We start from the raw sequence: 25,886 nt of genomic DNA, 5'->3' as shown, positions 1-25,886 counted from the left end.
TTATTGTTTTTGACATTGTACTTATTTTCTTGTTTGCTACTTATATGTCCTCACAAAGCCGGTTGAGGCAGAATGTACTGATAAAACCCATTAACACACTGTTTCTGCATTCAATCTTAAAATGAATTAACATTGAACATTTTTCACGTTTATGTAATTTGGCAGAATACAAATGAAAACTGTCCCATATGCGGGGGCTGCGGTCGGTTGTTTGATTTCTGACCCTCGGTTATTTGCTGCACATTTTCCCGTTTTTCGTCTTGAGCCTTTCTTGCTGTTAAGCAACTAATAAATAAAAGCTTCTAGACAGAACTTGTTTCCACAATGAGTCAACAGTAAATCAACCAACAGATTTGGTTTTGCTCGCCTAAGCTTTTTTTTTTTTTACTTTAATGTTGATGGCTTTCATGTGGAACACAAACAAAATGCTGAAATATCTACAGCAGATCCGCCGTTGTGTTCTGATGGGACTAATTTGATAACGTCTTGATTCTGTGCCTGAAAAATTCTTTAAATCTTCATAATAATTTGATGTTGTACAAGCCGCCTATTACATAACAAAACATAACTTTTTTTTAATCAACATTTCTTTCCCCACTAGCATTTCAAGTTTTGTGCATTAGAATTAGGTTTTTGATAATAAATTTGGTCCTGGCATGCTACTCATCCTTAAAAACCTTTTATAAATATTCTGGTGTGTACAAAATTTCCACACTATAATTTGGAAAGTTTGACTGAAGATATGAATCATGTTGTATAAAAAGGGAAATGAGACCAAAAAAAAAAGTCTTTTGACTAATATATTTAAATGAGACAAAAATCACAATGACAGCTTGGAGATTTAATACATCATGCACATTGCTACATTATGTAATTGTACATTTACTACAACAAACAACAGCCCTCTCATTCACAGAGCGGGTCACTGTTTCTGGTATCACAGCAAAGGCAATAAAAACATCTTCCAGCAGCTTAATCAACAGAACTCAGCACGAATACGAAGACAAATATTAAACACATTCAGAAAAGCTGACAATAACATCATTAAACAAGACCACACAAATTATAATCAAGTCACTTACATCAGTGGTGTAAATATGTAAAAAAGCATTTATTCATTCCTTTGATTTAATGCTTTGAAGATTTCATAACAAAATCACTACTTTTAAAATGTTTCCTTTGGTGGTGCTACAACAGGAAAGACAAAAAAAGGGAGCAGCTTTTGTAAATAATGTAGTAAAATATGCTAAACACTCAAACTGATTTATAGCTAACTCTACAGCAGTGAATCTTTAACTGTTTCTCTGTTATTCACAGAGAAATAACAGACCGCGTATTAGGGCCATTGTAAAAAAAAGGAGGACATTTCTGCCAAAAAATTCTGAAATTTTAGATTAATTTCAGAAATTTTCTAGACAAAAAAAAACAAGGAAATTTCCAAAAGTAATTTTTTACTTTTGAAACTCACAAATTTTCAAGTTTTCTTTCTAGATATTTTTATTTTGGCAAATTTTGGACTTCTAGAATTTTTCTGAGACTACATTTATTCCTTTTTGTCTCTCTGTACAGTGGCCCTGATATGCCGCTGTACTTTTAGGCCAACTAGTTTAAGTTTCTGTCATGTCTTGAAGCGTCGCAGATGCAGAGACTCCAGCCTCACTCGTAGTTCCTGCGCTCTGCAGGGTGCGCTCCTGCGACGCGTGAATCTTGAGGTGCTTCCTCAAGCTGGAATTATCGGCGTAGGCCTTCCCGCACTGACCGCAGCAGAAAAGCTTCTCCTTGGTGTGCACCAGCTCGTGCCTCTTCAGATGACAGGACCTCCTGAAGCTTTTCCCACAGGACGCGCAGCTGTACTCCTTCTCCCCCGTGTGAGTCTTCTGGTGCAGCTTCAGGCTGCTGGCCACCGTGAATTTCTTGCCGCACTCGTCGCAGCCGTACGGCCGTTCTCCTGTGTGCATCCGCATGTGGATCTTGAGGTGTCCGGTCTGACTGAAGGTCTTTCTGCACAGCTCACAGCTGTACGGCCTCTCCCCTGTGTGGCTCCTATAATGCGTCTTGAGGTCGCCGAGGCTGTTGAACCTCTTGCAGCACTGAGCGCAGCCGTAGGGCCGCTCGCCCGTGTGGATCCTCTCGTGCATCCGCAGGTTTCCGACGTTTCGGAATGTTTTGCCACACTGCCGGCAACCGTATGGCTTCTCCCCGGTGTGAGTCCTCAGGTGGACCTTAAGCTGGTTGTTCTCGTTGAAGCGCTTCCCGCAGTACGAGCAGGTGTAGGGCTTCTCGCCCGTGTGGACCCGCCTGTGCACCCTGAGCTGGCTGGGGTGGGCGTAGGTCTTGCTGCAGACGTTGCAGCCGAACGGTCTTTCTCCTGTGTGAATGCGCAGGTGGGATAAGAGGAGGTCGGCACGCTTATAGTGTTTCCCACAAAGGTTGCAGTTGTGATCTTTACTATTGTTGTGAACTTTGATGTGAAGATTGAGCAAAGCTGCTTTGCTGAATGTCTCCGGACAGATTGGGCAGCGTAAAAGGTTGACACTTTGTTCTTGGGTCTCGTCTTCAGCAACAACAGGTGAATCACTTTGCTCCAAACTTATTTCTTCTTGCTCCGTATCCTGCATGGGCGCTCCCTCCATCCATCTCTGGTCCGACTCTGACTCCTGATATTTCAGTTCATACTTCAACTCTGGGTGAGTCAAACTTTCACCGTCAGTGTCCTCCTCTTTCTCAACCTTGATGAGATGTCCCTCCTGTGTGCAGCGACTGGAAACAACGGTGACTTTAACGCTGCACTCACTGCCTCTTTGGTCAGGGCTTGAAGGATGCAGCTGTTCCTTATCTGTGAACGAATCACTGGAAACCTCTGAGGCCTCATTCTTTACCAGGTTTGCCGTCAGAGAAGCCTGGGAGAGGTCGACGGCACCACTTTCCTCCAAACCAGGCTCTATTTTCACAGGAACTGAGATCCCTACGGACCTGTCAACAGATGACTGTTCTTCTATTTGATCTGTCTCCAGAGAAAATGGAGCAGAGAATGCTCTCTCCTTCAGGTTGCTCTTACGCCTCTTCCTTAAGCCTTTCTTGTCGCTGCTGCATATGGACACCTTAAACTTGGTGTGGGTGGAGGTAGAAGGACAACTGTTAAAATCGGAGGCAGAATCTTCCTCACATCCATCTGAAAAAGTAAAATGAAAACAATGACCAGGTTGATACATGTGTAGAATGAATTATATTTGTTGTTAGTGAAATGAGTAAAAATCCCACAGATGTGATGCAAAACCCACAGTAGAGTTGTAAGTGTATTTTTCTCCACTAGAGGGCGGCTCTAAACACAACAATGAGCTGTCACAACTTATTAAATCTCCATGACATTACTAAACTAAAGGTTTGACACAATCTCAGTGCTCAAGTTTTATCTGATTTAAAACTTGAGCACTTTCTCAAATATCTAATGAGAAGGTGAAATGTAAATTAATATGAGCAATATTATAACATAAAAAGCCTGCGTACACACTTGATTTTCTCTATTTCAAACTTGAATAGGACGTCACACAGAGGCCCATTTATTTTAGTCGCTATTCAAAGGGAGAAAGATAAGAAAACATAGACAACTGCTACAGAGGTGTGCTAATCTTTGTAAGTCATGAATAGCTTCTAACATAAACCTGCTCAAAGCTACAGTCAGAACAATTAACTATTTGCCCAAAGATAAATAAATAAATAAATCTAACCTATTTGGTCAGAAAATACTTTAATGACCAAAAAACATAATTTTCTTATGTTCTGCCAGGTCTATGTAGTATATTTAGAGAAATTAGTGTCACTACTTTTTAAATATAATGTCTGGTTAACAACCATGCTACCGAGAGGGGATATGATGAAAATAAACTAGCTGGGAAAATAGCATTTCTTCTGGTTAAAACTGTTCCATGTGAGGTAATAATATACAATTTACTCACAGTTTATGTTTATTAGAACAACGTTAAGACAGTGTGAAAGGATATTGTTACACATCCTTTCAGCAACAATTATGTCTGCAAACGCTGAAAACGTCAAGCTGTTTTCATAGAGAAATTAATTGCTTATTGCATTTGGAAGAATTTGCTATTCTTTTTACGTAATTCCCCAAACTGTGATTTATACACGGAACGTTAAGGGTTTGATGCAATGTGCCGAATGAACTTAAAGAAGATGAGACTTCTGAATCAAAACACAAAGAAAGTTAAGCACACACACAGTCCTCGCAGTGCAGGACAGCAGAGACTGGTAACAAACAAACTGCGGACCTCTGCGGTCAGACTCTGCGCTCCTCTGTGCAAACAGCAGCCGCTTCAGGCCTTCATTCTCGGCCTGGATCGTCTGAATGGCCCCCTGGTACTCAGAGAGGGTCCGCTCCACCGAGTCCAGAATGTCGTTCACCGTCGCTTGAAAAATCCGGTTCAGTGAGGACTCCAGGCACATTTTTAACTCGCTTGTTTTCTCCATTGTGTTTGACTAAAGCGGCCCAGCAGACGCAGACGGGTGGGAAGCAGGAAAAGTGCTGGAGGTGTGTGTGTGTGTGTGTGTGTGTGCGGCACAGACATAACAGGAAATGCACTGTCTCCTCTCAGAAGAGGCGGTAGTTTATTTTTCTTAGAGCTCGTAGAGACGTAGGCTGCCATCTGCTGTTGTGGAGTAACAAGAAGTCTGTTTTTACATATAAAAAGTAAAGGCCAGAATTACGACGTATGTAATTCTACACATGTTTCAATAACAACAGAACCTTGATAATAATTGCCATGTGTATAAATATAAAGCATTTGTGTATAAATGTGCTTTTTAAACAACAGCAACGTGTTGCTAGCTGGTAAGCCACTTAGCGGCAATGCTAATGTAACCAGGTTGGTTTTAAACTCTCCCATACATCCTAGAAACGGAGCTGCAGCTCTTTAAATGTACTTCGAACTCAAAAACTAGGTTTTTATCTAGCGTATGTGCTCTTATGCCAAAGGTTGCTCCAAAAACAAAACAAAGCAAAAAAAAAAAAAAAAAAAAAAAAAATCACATCTGATTTAGATACGAGCTAGCAATCGTGGCATCAAAAATGCAACTTTCAGTAGTGGGGATATTTTCAAGCAAACAAGGCTTGTAGGTTTTATACATTCCTTTGGCAAACAGTACTACAGTAGTAAGGAGATTTTATTAATTACGCTTGAAAATATAGCTATAGCAAGTGTGCTGCAGACCATACTTGTATGGAGGAGCAAAACTGACATAATAAGAAATAAAAGCATAAATATATGTCTTGTTTTTCCTTGTCCTTACACATGAGTTTCCGTCAAGAAATGTGTTTTCTTTTTCATTTCCTCTAAACATGCGTTTTTGTCAAGAAAAGTAGATCTTTTGTCTTTTCCTTATACAAGCCCTCCTTTTGTCATTGCCTCCTCCTTTCTCTGTTTGTCGTTTTTCTATTTGTCCTTTTTCAACTTGTCCTTTTTCTATTTGTCCTTTTTCTGCTTGTCCTTTTGGTTGTCTGCATGTTTAGGGGAAATGAAAAAGAAAATATATACATTTCTTGACAGAAACTCATGTGTAAGAACAAGGAAAAACAAAATATATATTTGTGCTTTTATTTCTTATTATGTCAGTTTTGGTCCTCCATATACTTGTAGTACTAGAATGTATACTAAATTTATTTTTCTTAAATAGGAAAATTTTTACATTTACAAAAGTATAATGTAAAAAGTACATTCATTCTATTACTGGTTTGTTAGGTATACTTACATTTTAGTTTATTTAAAAATATTTAAAGTTTACCACAAGTGCAGTCTCCTATACCACCATTGTTCTAGTTGTATACTGCTATTCCACATTCTAATTTATTCAAGTATATTTAAGTGCACTTTAATACTACTAGCTCATCGGAGCACTGACCCCCACACTGGAGACGTTATATATGTAGGAATTACATCAAAATTACTATGTATATTTGAATTGATTTTCCAGAATGCAAAATTTGTGCAAAACGCAAACAGAAAAAAAACAAACACATTTAAATGTTAAAGCTAATTTTCGAGCTGTGTTGCAAAATATTAATTAATTAAACAAATTGTGTTTCTTATTTAATAAGTAATTTATTATTAATTATATTACATAACTTACATAAAAGTAATTTTTATTTTAAAAATTATACCAACTAACCCTGATTGAAAAAGTGTCAGGACTCCATCCTGGATTTTCTGACTGCATATTAAAGCCAACATACCAATTAGAAAATGAGGTGACGATGACTTATACTAGTGTAATCTGAGTAAGGTCTGGTTTTGCCACATTGTCTGATTTGTTTTGCAGGAATGAATGCTGGCCCCTCCCCTTAACCTGACCTGTATGTGTGCGCCTGCATACCTGTAAGGCGTGTGCTACGAGGCCTCTCAGGTGTCTTTCGAACTTCTGAGTCATCTGCCAATCAGAAAGGAGCTTTTCTTCCTCTTTGTTACCATTCTCGTCTTTCTTCCGTCATCCTTCCTGCTATTTGCTGCTTAGAGACTAACAGATAAAAAAAAAAAGTACAACACACCTCCAGATATGGACAGGAAGCTCAGAGACGGAGGACCAGAACTTGCATGTAACTTTATGTGGCGTAAGAGACTAAAGGTTGTCTTGGCTTAAAGAGAGCAGATGTGTGGCTTGTTTGTTAAGCAGAGCAGGTTCAAACACAGTCACTTTGGCGTTACTGGTATGCTTCAGGGTGCCTGTGAATGCACAGCGGCAGACCCGGAGAAACACGGCTGTGCTTTTCCCTCCCACAAGTCTTGACTTAAAACCTCACAAGCTGGTTGATCATATGATGTTGCTTTCAAGCGCCCGGAGGGGGTAAGTCATGCTTTTACAGTCTAAGAAATTCCTCACAGAGATGTTCTTGTTCTAATTCTCTCTCAAGTTTATTTCTGCATGCATCATGTTCACTGATGCTTTTTCTAAGCAGACTTGGTAGTTTTTTCTAAACTGCTCTAGAAGATCTATCATGCTCCATTGTTATTTACAAATTTCACACCTTTAACTTGGACAGGTTGTTCCTCTTTTCATTTTTCCCCCTCAGGCATCAATATTTAATTTCATACTTCCTAAACTGGTGATGTGCTGCAGTAACTTCCTATTCTGTAGAAACCTTTAATTCTTAACCTGTCGACAAGGTTCAGTTGAATTTGGGCTTTGTGTTTCCTGTTATATTTTTGTATGTTTTATTTCAAAAACTGTCAAATTTCCACTATTGAAAACTTCATAATCATATAAGGGTTTTGCTGTGATTTTATGATCAACAAAAATACAATTGTTGTAACGTGAAACATTCTTTTTTTTTTATCATTTCAGTCATGTATTGCATTTACAGTTTTACCTCATTGCTTTCCAAAATTCATTAAAAAAAATCTGCTCTTTTTTATTTATTACTTTACTTTAGAAAAAAAAAAGACAAATTTCTTTTTTCTAAGCGAGAAATCTTACACATCAAACAAATTTATTTTGATCTATTCTTCTTTGTTAATCGTAGTTAACTCCTGTCGCATTTGTTGCACCCTGACAGGAACTGAGAACTTTGCACCCACACAGGAAATGTGGTCGAGGTCTGTCCCGGATGTTGGCTTACATGACATGAATGAAATAATAAAAGAAAGACAGAAAAGTTTTAAAAACGAGCAAGTGCAAGAAAGAATGAGATCGTGTTTAAGCTGAGATCACACAGAAAACCAAAAATCTGATATATAACATGTGACTTTCTTCCGATACGGGTCGTTGCTGGTGTTTGTGTTCACAACACACTCTGAAATCAAGTTCACCAGACAGACATCTGCATGTGCTTGCAGCGCATGGTGATAAAGTGATAAACAGAGGACAGAACGGTTGAACTGCAGCCCCAGAACCCCACCCTCTCTCCATCGAATCTCTGTCCGTAACACAGCATACACCCCGTCACTCCGCTTCCTTCTGCTGCTCGTTTGCTCAGCTGGCTTTCTTCTTTGGTCTCAGGAAGTAAAAATGGGCTTTTGTCTTCAGGGTGTCTTGCACGGCACATTGGTAGAAGCAGCAAATTAACAGTAGTTTTAGATGTATAGACAATATAGATTTGCTATATTGATTTGCTGTATTACATTTATATTTGCTTTATAAATATGATGATGTTCAACATTGCAGAGGCATTCATATTCAAGCCTTTTCGTGTTTTGTCACAACCACAAAACAAAATCAAGCAGTGCAAGATTATGAAGTAAATGGATAAGAATACATCTCTTTCAGTTTTTTTCTTTTACAATAAAAACATCTAAAAAAATGCATTTGCTCCCCCCCCCCAACGCTTACTCCTCAACCCTCCGCTTGAGGCAGCATTTTTTGGATCCACCTTTCATTGCAGTTGGAGATGCAGGTAGTTTTGTGATATGTATCTACTATTTTACAATTTGAGCAAGACTCTTTGCTAAATAGCTAAATCTCAGTCAGATTAGATGGATAGTATCTTTGAAGGTTGATTTTGAAATCTTAACCACAGATCTTTAACTGGATTTTTGTTTGAACTTTGACTGGGCCATTCCACTCCACACTTTGCTTTTTACAAAAATCAAAAGTAGCTCTGTCTGTCTGTTTACGGTCATCGTCCTGTTGGAAGGTAAACATTGGCTCTGGCCTCAAGTCTTCAGCAGTTTTTCGTCCAGGTTTACCCTCTAACTGCAACCATTACTGTTCCTGCTGAATGAAATCATTTCCATTATCTGATGAGAATCGTGCATTCAGAGTGATGAGCAGTGTTGATTTTCTCCTAAACTTCTTCTACATGAATTATTGCAAAATGACAGTGGGATGACATATCTTTTTTTTATTTATTTTTGTAATTTTTTTTTCCACTTTCCCCTGGGTTTGTGGAGTGTATGACTAAAGAAATCCCAACAAATTACAGTAGAGTTTGTGACTGTAATGAATACTTTTGGAGGGCACGATGGGAATGGCTTTTGTCTGTCGAATATTTAAATCGTCCCGACGAGATATTTTCTTAACCAGTTTTCTATTTGCTTTTGATCGTCCATTTGATTCAACTAGCTGCACAGCTGATTCAAATTTAGAGGAAATTATTTGTTTCATCTGAGTTCAAATTAAAATGTTTCTAATTTTTTTTTTTTTAATCCAACAGAGATGGCACCTTGTAAAATCATCAGGCCTAATCCAGCAGGGGAGGACTTTTTGTAAATAAACAGCTTCATCACCCCTCTCTAAACTTGACAAAAAGCTGGCAACTTTACTGCCTACGAGGCGCCAATGGAGGAGGAGAACCTGTGTGCTTCTCTGCCGGATGTTGTAGAAACAGAACTGACACGTGACTCGCAGATCTCAGCGGATCAGAGCATGAATGGAGAACGTGAGGAGCCGGCGTCTGGTGATGAGGCAGAGATGAGCGAGACACACACCTCTCCTGAAGAGGGAGAACAGCTGGAGGAAACTATGTGGACTCTGCAGCCCGTCACCTGCACCAGCTCCTCTCTTTCCTTCGCCAGTGTGGGATGGGACATGCCCATCTTCTCCGCAGAGACGACTGACAGCAGCTTGGCCAATCAGCTTTACTCCGAGGGCGTGACGAGTCTGAACAGCACTTCCTTCTCTCATCACCATCAGCCTCAAGATGTTACTGCCGAGCCTTGCGAGCAGGAGGACAAAGAGGAACCAGATGAGTCTGAGGCACGGCCTCTAAACCCAGCTACTGAGAGTGCCGGAAATGACTATAAGGTATGAAATGTGTCAGAAAAAGAGGAGGTGTGACACTTTCCTGCCTCTGTTACTTGTTACTGACAATTTAGTCCACAACTAAAAGTGAGTCATGTCATTAAGCCTAATTTTACTGGAATTAAGAGTTTACATCCTGTGTTTTTGTTGCTAATTTGGGTTTCTGTGGTGGATGTGGGAGTAAATGAGCATATGTGTTGTTGGTCAGATGGTGCAGCTCCATGAACTCAGAGGGAATCACAAGTTTCTCTCTATAAGCTCATGCTCAGTAGTCTGTGTTGCAATTTTCAGCCATGTGATGCTGCAGATGAGAACGAGCCAACGAAACAGGAAAAGGAAGATACAGCAGCAGAGCAGTCTGAAAGTAACACTGGTATGTATCGGAGCAGCTCTGTTACATTAGTTTTAGTTGGAGATTATTTGTGCTTCAATTTAAGAGGAAGTGTGTGTCACTTCTTGACCTACCTTTCTCACCGTGTTTAACCTCTTCTGCCAAATCTTCTAGGAATTTCAGATTCAGAGGAAGACGATGGAAGCCCAGTAACGTCAGATGAGGACCTATTAAAAACTTCTGACAAGATCCAATGTTTATCAGAAGACGTGGACACTTTTTTAGATGTGAAACTCGAAAAGGAACAAGAGGTCATAGTTCTGCTGAGTGAGCAAGAAGACTCGGAAGGAGAACAGGCCTCGACGAACGGTGTTGACACTGACGGAGCGACAGAGGACTGGAGCGAGGTTCCAGAAGAGAAGAGTTTATGTAACATTTCCGACGAGGAGGAACCGGCTTCGGCAGATTGTTTTGAAACTATACAAGCGACCGAGGAGGAGGAGAGTGGGGGACAAGAAGAGCAGAGCTTCACTGATGTTTTCAACGAGGAGGAACCAACCGCAGCAGATTGTGTCGAAACCCAGGAAGAGCATCAGGACGTGAGCGAGGTTGAGGAACGGCAGAGTTTGACCGACATTTCCAATGAGGAAGAAAGCGAGGAGGCAGAAACTGTCAGCACTCTGAGTTATCTGTGAGTATTGTTCATTCAAAAAAGGAAAGAGGACATTTTCAATTAAAGCGAAGCCAGAGGGAAAAAAAAGAGAAAAAATTAATTACAGATGCCAATCCGCATTTTATCAAATAAAAATAACTTTGTTACATTGAACATCTACTCGTTCATCATGACTGCTAATGAGTCAGCGTTATCTAAAAGATAAGGAACCGTTCTGTTACAACATGCTAACATTTAAATAAACTTGCCACATATGAGACACAATTTCTATTTCAGCCACATGATTTGAGCTTTTCATATAACATTTAAAACTGGTAAAGCTCTCAGAAATGTTGCTAAACTAGGATAAAATAAGCAATCAACCCAAGTTCTCAGTATGTTTAACCACATTACTTGACAGCTATAATGCAAGTTTATTAGCATAGCATATTTGGTGCAAGTGCTTTATATAATGAAATTTTAAATTGCAGTGATATAATAAGGGAAAGTAATGAAAAATTGGAATACAGATTAAACCAATGGTGTTAATATTAAACACAGGCAGCTTTAAACAGGTGGAGTTTTTAGCCTTGATTTATAGAAACTCTTTGTTTCGGTCGTTTTGCAGTTATCTGGACATTTGTTCTAGGTGCATTAAGCATTAAAACTGACTGCTGCTTCTCTATGTTTGGTTCTGGTTCTGGGGATGCAGAGCAGACCAGAATCAAAAGACCACAGTGGTCCGAAACGCTGATACAACAACAACAACAGATCTTTGGTGTATTCAGTAATTTATAAACCAATAAAAGTATTCTGAAGTCTATTCTGTGACTTTAGACCTGGAGCGATGTGCTCTATCTTCCTGGTTTTAGTCAGGATGTGAGCAGCAGATTGTTTAGGCAGAGCTATGAGGAGTGTAGATCTAAAGGACTTCAGGTCTTGTTGTTTGATCAGAAGTGAATTTACAAACTTACTTAAATTTTTTAGATGACGCAATGATGATTCAAAATAAGTCAGTTGTTCAATCATTGTACTGGAATTGAACTCCCAGTTAGTACTCTTAAATATTTCATTTTCAGCCTTACTCTCAGTATTTGATGTGAACTTTTATTCCTCAGAAGATTGGGAATTTTCTTAAATTCCCACTCTTTAATGTTTTTTTTATTTATTTTAGAAAATTTTTAAATTAAGCATCTGCCAGGTGTCGATGTCAAGCTAAGCAAAGGTTTGAAAAGGTTAAGGTTTCAGATTCCCTTAAATTTTATATTCGAACATGTTTCTATATGGTTTAAAGTCAGTTTAGTGGTTCAGAGAGCATAATGCTGCTGCTGTGCACTTCATGTTAGCTGTCTGAAAGAAGTTTACCCTCGCTTACAAGAAAAAAAAAAGTAGCTTTTTGAAATATTTTGTTCTTTTTGGATCAAACATGAAAACTGAACAGGTGAGTAATACTGTTTTGAAAGTACAATTTGGCATGGTTGCTAAGCAGCCAAGTGCATTTGCTACCTGAGCAAAAATCCAGCCTAATTAACAAGTTAATGTAAGATTGTTAGACCTGTGTTCCTCTCTGAAGAGCAGAATACCTCAAATGTATTCTTCTTTGCATTAAGCACTAGTAAACCACAAAATTGGCAAAAATCTATCCTATATGTTTGTTTTTCTGTGTCAAATCAAAATTACATTAAATTATAGTTTATATATGTATATATTGTTTTTGTGGCTGTTTCTGAATATTATACATTTGCTTTTACATTTTTGTATGAATACAGTGAAACTATGGTGTTTGTACTCAAGGTTATTGTACCATGAGGATCTCATTCTGATCAATTGTTACTTTAAGTGGAAAACCAAAGAGCTCCTCTAAAGTCATTACTCATGTCTTTCCTTCTCGGCTTTTTGCCACCACTCCCCTGAATATTTCAAACCTGCAAACTGCGTTCAGAAGTGAAAACTCTTTCTTCCTATGCTTTTAATTGCCATTAGCTGACTGCTACTTCCCCTCTGAATCCCTGTACAAGCAGTAAGGACATTTTCACACTCCACTTCTGCATTTTGACTTAGCCAAAGAACTAATGACATGGTGCAATGATGAACTGTGTTTTTTTCCCTATGTTAGTTTAGGAAAATTATACCTTGACACAAAAACGTAGAGTTCAATCCAATTTATTTTCCAGTTCAAGTTGGGAGAGTATGTTACCCGCCTGCAAGATGACACTATAAATTAAACTAGCTTTAAATTAATTAATGGTAGTTTCAGTCGAAGCCTTCTGCTTCTAACAGGAACACTGATCACATCCTGTTTCTAAAAGTTAGGCTGCCACATTAGCATTTCCTCCTGTTTAACACACTGTCTGTTTTTTGTTTTTTTGTTTTTTATGTTCACACCTTTCAAAATAGATGTCGGTGTTGAGTCACCAACGTTTCCTACATCGGAATTCTTCTTTTATGTACACACCTTTGCAGAATTTTGGGCTATTTTAAAAATATACTCAATGCATGTTTGTTTTGATGCCTTTTAGGGAAGTACCTGCAGAAGTGCCGCAAACTGACAACACTGGACTAAGCACACCTGCTGATACGCCTACAGAGCTACAAGAGCTTCCAGAGGACAGTGGACATTCAGAGGACAAGAAGGACGCAGAGACACCGGATCAGTTAGGTGACGATCTCTCTGTGCTGCCTGAAGAAATGTGTGAAGAAGTGGAGGAGAAAGTGGATCCTGAGCTGTCAGAGTCCGAGGATAACAACGAGGAAGTGTCAGAAGAGCAGGCAGAAAAAGCGGAGAGAGCAGAAAACTCATCAGATCGGGCGGAAGACCCTGCAAATCTGGAGGAGACAAACTCTTTAGAGCAACAGGAGTGTGACCAAGACAGAGCTGCGTCAGAGTCTGAACCGGGTGAAACGAGTGAGGAGCCCAAGCAGATGCATCCAGAAGAGTCTGATCAGCTTCAGGACCAATCCCCAGAGATGGCATCACCAAACCAGTTAACCCCACCAGAAGCTCCAGAGGATCAACCAGAACAGACAGCTTGTGATGAAGCTAAGGAGTCCGCAGTCGCGGGCAATCCATCAGAGCTGAATGAGCTGCCACAGCAAACATGCCGCTCGTCTGAGCAGCCGGGACCCTCAGACAAGACGAATGAGTCAGAAATGACAGAACAGCTGTCGCCTGACAGCGAAGCTCCGCCGCGGGATGAAGAGGCTGAGTCCAACCACGTGGGCCAAGAGGCTGAGACGTTGGTCCAGACTGAAGATGTTGGGATTACTGACAGTGAGAGTCCACTGGGAGTTGTGTCTAACGGAGATAAACACGAGGATCCGGTGGCGCCTTACGTTAATGGGTGTAAGGTGGACAGAGAGAAGGCTCAGCGACTCGCTGAGCAACTCTTTAAGCTGGACAACATCCAACGCTCAGATGTGGTGAAGCATCTGGACAAAGAGTAAGCACACATTCAGACTCTTTCATTATTATTCAATAAATGCTTGTTTTCATTCTTTAGATATACAGCTTAAATGTTTGCATAAGCATTAAAGTGTTTTTATGCAGATGAGGTAACATTAGCTTGGTTTTATTATTTAATCATGACCAAGAGACAGTGTGTAAATGTTTCTGATCAGCACATAAAACCATTGTTTTAACTTCCTGCTTTCAGGGGGTTTTCAACTTTACATCTTATTAGCATAATATGCTGATTACTGCTATGCAGAAACCTCAATGTATTCTGTCTTTGCATCTGATGAAGAAAACATCATGAGTTTTATTTTCTAAAATTGCTGAACCCGATCCCAGGATACTCTGGCCCATTTATAAAACCTTGCTGAGGAAATGTAATTAATTAAAAGGGAAGCCTTGAACTGCTCAGTTTAGAGGGAGTTTAATAACATTTAAGTTCACTTAATCAAAGTATTGATTTGTTCTTTAATTTGGCTAAAATGAAAGTGTTGCCAAGGATAAGTCAATCAAATGACCGACTCTTTTATTTTTTTGCTTTTAAATGTCAGTCTTGACTCTAGTAGTAGAAGTAAATTAGCCTTTTACATTCAATAGGCAGAGAAAATCTGAAAACATTTCACAAGCTCAGTTTTGCTCTCTGGATTTGAAAAGTAAGGAGTATGATTTCACCTAACCTAATATTTAAAAAAAAAAATTCTAAACACAGAATATTTTTATTCTATTAAAAAAATATATTTTTAATATATTTTTTTATTTAAAAAAAATGTTATTCTATTTAGATATATAAACAAACAAAAAAAGGGTAATTTTTGTATCTGTAACTTAAATTCAGGTTTCTTATGAAAAATATTTCATTATGTTTTATGTGTAAAATACAATGTGTAAAATATATCTATTTTTTTTGTACCAAATGTCCTGAACCTTTAAAAACTGCTGCAAAAATCAAAACCTTCGCGCCTGAAATGGTTTAGAAATTTGAAACTAAGTCGTATCATAAGAACGTAAGAATCGTAAGATTTGTTCATTTTAATCTGACATTTGTGTCAAAAAATGGTTTTGGTGCTGATAAATTTATTTGAAATGAAAATTGTTACTAAGCATCTCAAATCACGTCCTTAAGTGTGTAAGTATTTCAAATATCAGAGGTTGATATGAATCTACTCATATAAATACAGATATTCTAGGGTCAAATGAACTTTTTGTTAGTAGTAGTTTACATACATGAGTTTCTCTAAATGATTAGCTGCTATTCTCCATTAGTTTGCTTGGCTTCTTCATGTTATTTTCTGACACAAATATATTCATATATAATATTTTTCCCGTGTTTAGTAATGACTTCAGTCATGCTGTCGGAGAGGAATACCTCAAATTCTTTGATTTCTCTGGCCAAACTCTGGATCATGCCCTCAGGTAAAATACCACAGACGGATATTTATGTCTTATGAATCACAATCACGAAACATATATATTTTTTAATCCTTTTTCACGCTCTCATCCCTAGATCTTTTCTGAAGGTTGTCGTATTGATTGGGGAGACCCAGGAGAGAGAACGAGTGCTGCAGCATTTCTGCAACCGCTTCCACGAGTGCAACCCCGACTCCTACTCCTCCCCGGGTGAGGCAGACATGCGTCACGCTTGAAGACGCAGCTGCGACGATTCATTCATGTCTAACATCTGTCTCTGTCTCTTTTGGATGTCCTCAGGGGCCGCGTTGGCTCTGACCTGCGCTTTGATGCTTCTCAACACTGACTTGCATGGACAGGTGAGACCAAGCAACCTCTACAGTTTGTTTTTGACACCGATTTGTTCAGCTTTTAAGCAATCACATGTTCGTTTACAGAATGTAGGAAAATCCATGTCTTCGTCTAAGTTTGTGACCAATCTGGATGGGATGAATGAGGGAGGAAACTTCAACAAGGAGCTGCTGAAAGTAAGATATTTACATTTTTCTTCTCTTAGCTAAAGTTTAAAACTTGTATATCAAAACTGATGTAACTTTTCTCTTGGATTTATATTGTAGAGTCTTTATAATTCCATAAAGAGTGAACCGCTGGAGTGGGCCTTGTAAGTAACCCATCAAAAAAAGCATCACCAGATCCATGTGATTCCTGCACATGACCTCATTCATGTTTTCACTTGATCTTGTGGCGAAGGGATGAGGAGGAGCTGAAGAACCTGGTGGATGAAAGTGGAGGAGACGACGCTCCTCTGCGCTCAAAATCCAACCCGTTCTTGGACGTTCCTCAGGACAAAACGGCCACTGTGGTCAAACAGGGATTCCTGCAGAGGAAGCTGCATGCCGACATCAACGGAAAACGCAGTAAGTGGGACTGACACACATATATCCTACGTTACATCACATTAGACATAACAATTTACAAAACAGAAGAATACCAGTGTTGAGATGGACATTATATGGTGTTTCGTGGTTGAGTATAAACATAGAAAAATTATTTTTAAAGGCTGGCATTGGCACGAGTTCACTTGTAAAAGACCTAGACGAGAGACCAGCTCCAAGTTTGGGTTTAGACATCAGAGCAGAAAGAGCTACATAATTGACAGCAGTAGTAATAAATAATGCAAACATGCTTTTACTGCAGTTTATTTATTTATTTTTTATATTATATATTCCTTATTTATATGGGTTGTCCCATTGAGATCCAATATCTTATGTACAAGTGAGACCAGTTTTACTTTTACACCCAACAGCGCAGAATGAATAGATGTATAAAGTGTGCCTCAGAGGCAAAGTTTATGAATTTTTGCAGTCAGGTTTAGCATGAAATTGAAATGAAAGCAAAAAATGTGACTTCTTAAATACAAGTACTTTGAGTTGTATTTAAAATTTCCCCGTTTTCCAATCTGTTTTTGAAAGGCCCCGTATAAAGAAAAATCTTGCCCTAAACAACCGATCTTGAGTTGTGTTTGTGGGCCATGTAAAATCATTCTGAGAGCCACAAATGACCCACGGACCTTAATTTGGACATCACTACTCTAGCATTACTAATTATGAACAATTACATAACTTTGAATCTGTAGTGGTTGAATTCAAATTAGTATTTCTTTACAAGATAGGTATATTTGTTCACTTACGGAAGAAGTTCATGACATTATTCATCAATAATAACAGTTTTGATGTGCTTTTTGAGCATAACAGTAATGCTAAAGCCATATTTTAGATCCCTGATAGTTGCTTGACAGGTTTTATTAAAAGCTGTATGTTAGTGATGCAAGTCGTTGGTCATTATAGATCTGCTGAATGTTGTTGTTTTGTGGCAGCTCCCTGGGGGAAACGGGGCTGGAAACCTTTCTTTGCAGAGCTGAAGGGAATGACCCTTTACTTACAGAAGGTCAGTGACTCAGCTCCTAATTCTCCTAACATCATGTAGCTCTTTTACTTGATCCTGAGTTCTATGTGTTGTGTGTCAGCATGATTATCGCAGAGATCATCCGGTGACCGAGGACATGGTGGGAGTCCATCACTCCCTGGCTGAGCCGGCGAACAATTACACCAAGAAGCCGCACGTGTTCCGCCTGCAGACGGCCGATTGGAGGGTTTTTCTCTTCCAGGCGTCGTAAGTCGCATAGAATCGGCAGGGCGAGATGTTTGTGTTTGTGTGCAAGACCGCAGGTTTCCTCTAAAGAGATTGATGGTGACAAATTGAGTGTTTGGTGGATTTTCCCTCAGATCCAAAGCAGAGATGAATTCATGGATCTCCCGCATCAACTTGATTTCCGCTCTTCACTCGTCTCCTCCATTCCCCGCCGCCATCGGCTCCCAGAGGAGGTTCTTCAGGCCGATACTTCCTGCCTCAAAATCTGCACACTCTCTGGTATGCATTTCAGTCTTCTTTGGTAACAAATTACAAGTTGCATTGCTATTGCTCGGTTTTAAAAGACCTTATGTTTTGATAATTGTGCTTGTGTAATTTTTCAATTTATGTTGCAACAGACTTTTCTGTATCAATTGAAGAAACAGTAAATATATATATATATTTTAGTCAAAGTGATGCAGAAGCCAAACAGTCAAAGTCAGAGGTGGATAGAGTACAAAAAAATTGTACTCAAGTAAGAGAAGAACTACTTTGACATCTTTTTACATAAGTAAAGTAAAAATTAGCCATCCAAGTAATTACTCAAGTTAGAGTGAAAAAGTATTTGGTAAAATAGCTACTATAGTACAAGATAAAAAAAAACAATCATGTAATATAAAAAAATTGCATCATCAAGCAGACCAAATTATAACATTCTGTGAAAATGTTGCCATTTTCAAGACTAAAATGAAAATAATTTATATAAATAAATAATTATAAAATAATTATAAAATAAATCAGGCAAAATAAACAATTTTTGTAATTATAATTTTATACTTCTCTCCATTTATTTTCTTCCTTCCACTTCACAATTTTGCACTACTTTGTGTTGGTCTATCACACACAATCCCAAAAACAACACATCCACAAACATCTAAGTTTACTGTTTTCTTCTATTTCTGGTTAGAGACCAGAAATGTAACCTTTGTCCTCTTTCCTGTCATTTTCCTGATGTAGGAACGTCAGCTGCAGTGTCACACAGGAAAACTGGATTCCTTCAAAGCCGACCTCTTGCATCAGGAGGAGAACCCGCCAGACAGCAAAAAAGCTAAAACCAGGGATCTGGAGGAACACCGTGTCAGAACAGAGTACCTGCAGTTCGAGGTACTGGAGCTGCTGTGTGAGCTTAAGCATGAGTAGATGTAGATCTACAAGTTATTCAGTGTTTGTCGTTCAACCACAGGTGTGTCGCTACGAGACCTACATCCAGGTGATGGAAGCCTGGAAGACAGTGCCGAAGACTGAGGACGACACATTGGCCAGCGCCGACCTAAAACTGTTTGACAAGACTACCTGTGGAGACTGCATGGGGGATGAAGACGATAATGAAGCTGGCCTGAAACGGTCTTACTCTAGTCCTTCTCTGGATCTTGAGGTGAACTCTCCGACAATAGTAAAAGTCAAGCGTAATATCTCCGAGAGACGGACTTATCGCCGGACCATCGTCCCTCGAATTAAGGAGGCCTGACATGAAGCGATTGTTGCGCCCAAAGACGCACTTTTAAGCATTTCTGCTGAGATTTTACAGATAGTGAAATAAGCTGTAAATTTCACTAGTAAAAAGGGGCTTTTACAAAGATCCATGTAATAGCCCTCTCAGTAATTTTTTTTATTTTTGTCTAGTTCATTTTCACATAAATGCGAAATGCACAACTAATAATCTCCATAAATTGAATTGGACCTAACTTGGTTAGTTTTGTCTGAATTTGCAAGTCTTTTATGAACTGAAATATTGTGGTACCAGCATTTATGTTTTTCTTTTAGGTCAAAGTGTATGTTTTGTGAGGTCACAAACTTTCTTACGGATGTTTACCACAAGAGGGTGCTGTAGAACAGCACATGTCTAAACAAATGGAACCAGGAAGAAGAACTGCTTTAGTTTTATTTTTGTATTGCACTTTTTATATATATATAGTTCTAAGTGTTCTATTCAAAATGTTAAAATGTTGATTTAATATTTGTTTTTCATCTATGAATTTATCTCTTAGATGATTTGTTTAAATGAAGGACTTCTAAAGTAACACAACATGTTACCTAGCACCTGTAAAAAAAAAACAAACAAAAACTTGGGTTGAAAATGTGACAGGATTTAAGAAAGCAACATAATTTGAAATACTTCAGGACATTTATTCCCTTACTAAGCCCAAACTGCAAAATATGAATCAATGAACCCATTTGTGTTCAGTTTTCACAGATAAATCAATAAAGTGTTCACAGGAAACATAAAATGCAGAGTTTACCGCTAGCCTTTATTAATGTTATTTGGTTATGCTTTTAATTTTTTTCCTAATTACATTTTTTACCTTTTATGTTCTGTTTTCCATTTAGTTTTATTTCTTTTTCTTTTAGATTAAATTAATTAGTTTGTGTTTTTTTTTTTTTTGAATCTGGTTTCTTTTTTATTTTTTCTATTTAAATTAAAGCTAAAATGTCTATTTCTTTTTTTTCTAAATTTTGAAATTAGGATAGTTGTCATCTGACTGACTAGTGAAATGTGGAATGCTTTTTAATGTTTTATATTTAATTTGTTTGAGTCAAAATGTCCTTCACAAAAATAAAAACATTAAATATAAAACTTTCCTAAACTTTCAATTACTGCAATAAACCTGAAAACGGCATAAATAAGACACACTGTCTCAGGCGAACGTCCTGGGTTTTTGTCTGTTTTCCTGTAAATTGTGGCACCAAGTTGGCCCACGTCCTGTTTTGAGTTTTCTCAGCCTGTTAATCAGCAGTTGAGTACAATGACCGAAACTAACGCGCAAACACACCCATACACACTGCTAGTAAATACAGAAACGGGATGTGAATGGGCTGCAGCAAAGAGCAGGAACAATACTAAACGGTCACAACGTGAGGTTTTAGTGTCAAAAACTGACAAAACTTTTCGCATCTATTTTGTGATTTTTATTTATTTATTTTTTTCTGTTGGTGGGTAAACGTCATGAGGAACACTCGGTCCATAACAATAACAACAGCTCATTAAGAAAAGTCAGATTCTGCTGATGAGAATGACTGATTGGCCACAGGAGTGACAGTGGCCCCGGGGCCACCTGTACATTAACAACATGGCTGGAGAAAGGCATCCTGTTGCAGAATGAAGAAGGTTTATAAATGATAAAACATGACATATTTGTAAGGAAATAAAGTTATTTGTTTTCACTCTATGCCATGTGCGATCAAGACAGGAATGTGAAGAACAAAAAGGAAAATGGCAGAAAAAATGTGAAAATGTAGGCCACATGAATTGTTTCTCTGATTTCAAATAGGAGAGTTTATTAATTGTCTGTGCCACAGTTAATGCTGAATGTGCCAATTTGGTCCTAAAGCTCTTCTCACTTGGCCTGCAGAGCATGACTTCAGCAGTGGTGCTGGTGGCCTTGTTCCTTTGAAGAGCCATCACTCTCCTGATCTGCAGCAACAATAACGCCGGGCCTCAGCAGCAGGGGCTGCGTTAGCTGCCGGGTTCAGAGGGCGACTCGTCCCTGGAACCGGGCTGCTTTTGTTCTGTGTGCGCTGCTCCATTCTCAAGCTCTGGGCGACTCAGTCAGGCCTGGGTGGGCAATTAAAAAGCCAAGAGCTCAAGTTGGGATCATTAGTGGCTTGTTTCAAAACACAGTTTCTCTTTTGTTCCTCTCTTTTATTTTCCCCCTATGCAGCTGTTCACTTTAGGCATCGCTATGCCTTAATGTGGCTTTGAAAATTGTTCCCTTGTTGCCAAAAACACTAGAAAATGCGACCCAAAAAAAAAAAATGCTCCATTTGTTACTTTCCATCTTTTGTGTGAGTGAAGACTTGATTTCATGCCACTGAGGACAAAAATGATCTCCTCTTTGGTTTTTCTTGTTTATCGTCTTTCTCTCCTTGCTCTTGACTCCTGCTCCTGTGAAGTGTTCTTCACTGTCGAGGCTCCTTAAAATCTCTCTTTGGTTCTTTCAAGTGGTTTGTTTTTTTCACTCAGACTCGCCTCGTCTATTCAAGATGGCATTGACGCTGCACTTATTCACTCCAGCTCTCATCTGATATCCACTTAACGAAAAGGAAGGTATTCGTTCCCCACAAACCTCAATGTACTGTACTGGTATTTTTTGTGACAGGCCAACATGTATTTTTATTTTGCTTATTTTATTTATTTTATAAATGAAAACAGAGACATGCATTTGCCCCATTTTACTCCAATGCCTATATGCAGAGTATGCTATAGTACAGTAGTAATAACAGAGTAAGCCTGTTAAGACATTGTTTAAAAGGCACAGTAAAAGTTCAGTCCCAAATCTAAATGAGAATATTGAAGGGTGAGCTATTTCGCAAAGAAAAATGGGCAAATAAGATAGAGACACTATGAAAGACTTGTAGTAATGAGCTGAATACATGTGCGGACTTTTCACATTTTTATTTGTAAAAACGTTTGAATACCATGTATCATTGTACCTTCCTCTTTGACTCCTTTGTGTGTTGTAATCTGAGAAAACGGGGAAACTCTACTGGACTACCTGTGGACTTTTTTCAAAAAATGTAAATCAGAATGAGAGAACTGATTCGTACTTCGATTGAGAAACATTTCTGAAGCTTCAATTAGGATCATTTTAAATTTTCTTCCTCTCAGATCCTGTTAGAAAAAAAGTCTATAAATGTTTGCGTTTTGGCAAAGGATCGAGCATCTAAAGAGGAGTTAAGGCTTTGCTCGAGGGCATTTCAATGCATGACCTCTTTTTGCCCTTTTTTTTTCTCCCAGCACACACTCACACACATAAACACACTCACAGCTCAGACTGCAGTCTTCAGATGTGGACCCAGCATCTTTTGTAGATGCAGGGTAAACACGCAGCGGCGGGGCCTTCGGGTCAGAGCTTCATGAGTTAAAGCAACTGTTGGAGCAAAGTGAATGCTTGAAGTCCAATCTCCTCCATCTTATCTTGTGTCATCTTTTCACTCATACATTACCTTTCTTTAACCACCAGGCTTCATTCATACACAGCGATATGTTCATATGTTCTTGCGTCACTTGATTAATGTATAATCTGCAGTATTATTCACAGATCAGTCTGTAAAATCAATATGTATGTCTCAATGAAGGGTGTGTTTGCCTCCTCAGGTCTTCACAGGTCAACTCTATCCCTCGGGGCGGTACCTGATACCTGGAAGAGTTTATCCACCTCAATGTGTGCGTGTGTGTGCTTTGAAAGGTGCGTTTTTCTTGATGTCTTCCAGTCAACAGTAGCTTCCTGCCTTTAGGCTCTGAGCGTTGTTTAATAGGCACAGAGCACCTGCCTGTGCACAGGAACACCCTCTGTTTGACCACTGCGCTCCGTTTGACTGCCACGTTTGTTTCAGCCGGATCAGATAGCGTCTTGAAATTTGAGAGAGGAGCAGTCGGCTCATGGCGGTGGTGCTTCAAGCTCATGCTCTCTGATTTGGTTTTTTCTAGAAAACAACGCCAAAGTGGGGCAAATTTAGACGAAGGAAACTGAAGAAAAGCTCAACATGATATTTTTCTAATGGTAATGTCTCTAAAGTAAAGTAAACGTCCTTTATCTGTCCTAAAGGAGGTCCAGCACATGCTGACAGGTGGCTGTGTGATAGGATGTTGGACATGTTGCAAATAGAGAAAAGAGTAGATTTCAATGTTCTTTCTTGTTTTTTCTCTGCAGTAATGCAAAAGTTAACTTGGACTACTTTTAAAACTGTTAAAACCTAAAAATAAAAATAAAAAACAACAAAAAAACATGTTGTGGAGGCTTCTGGCAAACTAGGACTAAAAATACACTGCCTGGCCAAAAAAAAAAGTCGCCACCTGGATTTAACTTAGCAAATAGGTACAAGCCTCCTATTGGATAAGTACTGCATAGGTGATTATCTTTCAGCTGGCAACAAGTTATTTAACCCCAGCTGATGCAATGAGTAGTTCCTCATTTCTTAAACAACCATGGCAAAAGACACATCCTGTGGTCGTGGAAAAGACGTTAGTCTGTTTAAGAAGGGTCAAATCATTGGCATGCATCAAGCAGAGAAAACATCTAAGGAGATTGCAGAAACTACTAGAATTGGGTTAAGAACTGTCCAACGCATCATTAAAAACTGGAAGGATGGTGGGGAACCATCATCTTCCAGGAAGAAATGTGGTCGGAAAAAAATCCTGAATGATCGTGATCGGCGATTACTTAAACGTTTGGTCAAATCAAACCGAAGAAAAACAACAGCAGAACTCAGGAGTATGTTTAATTGTGAACGCAAAAGCATTTCCACACGCGCAATGCGAAGGGAACTCAAGGGGTTGGGATTGAACAGCTGTGTAGCCGTAAGAAAACCTCTAATCAGTAAGGCTAACCAGAAAAAAGGCTTCAGTTTGCTAGGGAGCATAAAGATTGGACTCTGGAGGAATGGAAGAGGGTCATGTGGTCTGATGAGTCCAGATTTACCCTGTTCCAGAGTGATGGGTGCATCAGGGTAAGAAGAGAGGCAGGTGAAGTGATGCACCCATCATGCCTAGTGCCTACTGTACAAGCCTGTGGGGGCAGTGCTATGATCTGGGGTTGCTGCAGTTGGTCAGGTCTAGGTTCAGCAACATTGTGTGCCCAAAGAATGAGGTCATCTGACTACCTGAATATACTGAATGACCAGGTTATTCCATCAATGGATTTTGTCTTCCCAAATGGAACGGGCATATTCCAAGATGACAATGCCAGGATTCATCGGGCTCGCATTGTGAAAGAGTGGTTCAGGGAGCATGAGACATCTTTTTCACACATGGATTGGCCACCACAGAGTCCAGACCTTAACCCCATTGAGAATCTTTGGGATGTGCTGGAGAAGGCTTTGCGCGGTGGTCAGACTCTCCCATCATCAATACAAGATCTTGGTGAAAGATTAATGCAACACTAGATGGAAATAAATCTTGTGACACTGCAGAAGCTTATTGAAACAATGCCACAGCGAATGCGGGCTGTAATCAAAGCTAAAGGTGGTCCAACAAAATATTAGAGAGTGTGACCATTTTTTGGTGGCGACTTTTTTTTTTGGCCAGGCAGTGTATTACCAAAAATGTTACTTTTAGGCTTACATGCAATAAACAAAGCACCATTCTGTCTGAATGCTATACTTCAGCAGGGAAAAGTCTCCGTCCAATAATAATGGGTGTAACATTTTGTTTTTACATGAACAAAGCAGGGAGATACACACCCTAAGTCACTTACTTAGGGTGACTTAGCTGCAATAAAAATGATTCTACAAATTAATAAATTAAATACATTTTCACTGCTCTCAGATTTTTACTTGTAAAAATATTCAATATTCATTCTTTTCTTTCATCTTCATGATTGTGCACTGCTTTGTCTCAATCATGAAGATGAAAACCCAATAAAATGCACTAAAATGTGACGATGTTTGGTGACAAAATGTACAAAGGTTTGAAGGTATTAAAACTTTTGCCATGTAGGGTAGTTGAGATGAAAAGTAACTTTGTCCATTTGGTGGGTTTTCAAAATTGCCAAAGAGCTCAGTAGCTAGTGAATGTCTCTGTCTTTGCTTGTGATAGAAATGAAAAACCATTGATTTCTAATAAGGGGGGGGAACACACGCCGTAAACCCATCAGGCATATTTCACCTAAAATTGCCGGTAAACACAATCTGTGTCTCTCCAAGAGCCAAAACAAAGGGGGAAATAAACTGGGCAGGTTGTTACTGCATTCCCAGAGAACATTATGCTTTTTCACTGGGCCGAATTGCTTGGCCTGCATCTTGGACCGGCACATAAAGTGGAGAACTTTCTGGATGACTGGTGCAGGACAACCCAAGCCCATCATCCCACTGATTGCCCCACACTCCGCTGTTGCCTTTCTGGCACTTATTTCTCCAGGGAGGCCCCGGTGGTACCGTTTTTGTGGCTCGTTTCTAAAAATGGGCCACAGGCGCTGTTGTATCACACAAACGAACCCATACATGAGACAGACTCTCTGTCTCTGCACCTCACATGTGAACGTAGTGTCAGTGTAGCTCTGTGCTAAATGTAGGAAGTCCCAGTCGCCCCGTCCTGCCAGTGCTGTCTGCCCTCAGCTGTTCCGGCCCGCTGCCTGTATTGTGCTGGTGGGCTCATTACCAGAAGCACTGTGGCCCGA

At 39.3% G+C, this 25,886-nt stretch overlaps 2 protein-coding genes across 2 annotated transcripts; one reads left to right on the top strand and one right to left on the bottom strand.

The window, feature by feature from the left end:
* Positions 1 to 1,479: 1,479 nt before the first annotated feature.
* LOC102218284 (zinc finger protein 771) lies at positions 1,480 to 4,591 on the bottom strand. The gene is made up of 2 exons (XM_005803774.3): positions 4,284 to 4,591; positions 1,480 to 3,172 (listed from the first exon to the last, which is right to left on the bottom strand). The coding sequence occupies exons 1-2, from the start codon at positions 4,480 to 4,482 to the stop codon at positions 1,608 to 1,610; spliced, it is 1,764 nt and encodes a 587-aa protein (XP_005803831.3). The 5' UTR covers positions 4,483 to 4,591; the 3' UTR covers positions 1,480 to 1,607.
* A 1,928-nt stretch (positions 4,592 to 6,519) lies between these two features.
* Positions 6,520 to 20,089, top strand: LOC102218022 (PH and SEC7 domain-containing protein 4-like). Its single transcript, XM_005803773.2, has 16 exons — positions 6,520 to 6,849; positions 9,155 to 9,744; positions 10,033 to 10,114; positions 10,247 to 10,763; positions 13,244 to 14,164; positions 15,508 to 15,588; positions 15,680 to 15,792; positions 15,883 to 15,941; positions 16,020 to 16,109; positions 16,200 to 16,243; positions 16,333 to 16,499; positions 17,459 to 17,529; positions 17,609 to 17,754; positions 17,868 to 18,012; positions 18,730 to 18,876; positions 18,956 to 20,089. The coding sequence occupies exons 2-16, from the start codon at positions 9,280 to 9,282 to the stop codon at positions 19,238 to 19,240; spliced, it is 3,333 nt and encodes a 1,110-aa protein (XP_005803830.1). The 5' UTR covers positions 6,520 to 6,849; positions 9,155 to 9,279; the 3' UTR covers positions 19,241 to 20,089.
* Positions 20,090 to 25,886: the final 5,797 nt, after the last annotated feature.

Source organism: Xiphophorus maculatus, chromosome 8 (genome assembly GCF_002775205.1).
Source record: "Xiphophorus maculatus strain JP 163 A chromosome 8, X_maculatus-5.0-male, whole genome shotgun sequence".
In the NCBI taxonomy this organism is placed as follows: Eukaryota; Metazoa; Chordata; class Actinopteri; order Cyprinodontiformes; family Poeciliidae; genus Xiphophorus; species Xiphophorus maculatus.
The sequence above is the reverse complement of the archived record's forward strand: the minus strand, read 5'-3'. Positions and strand labels throughout refer to the sequence as shown.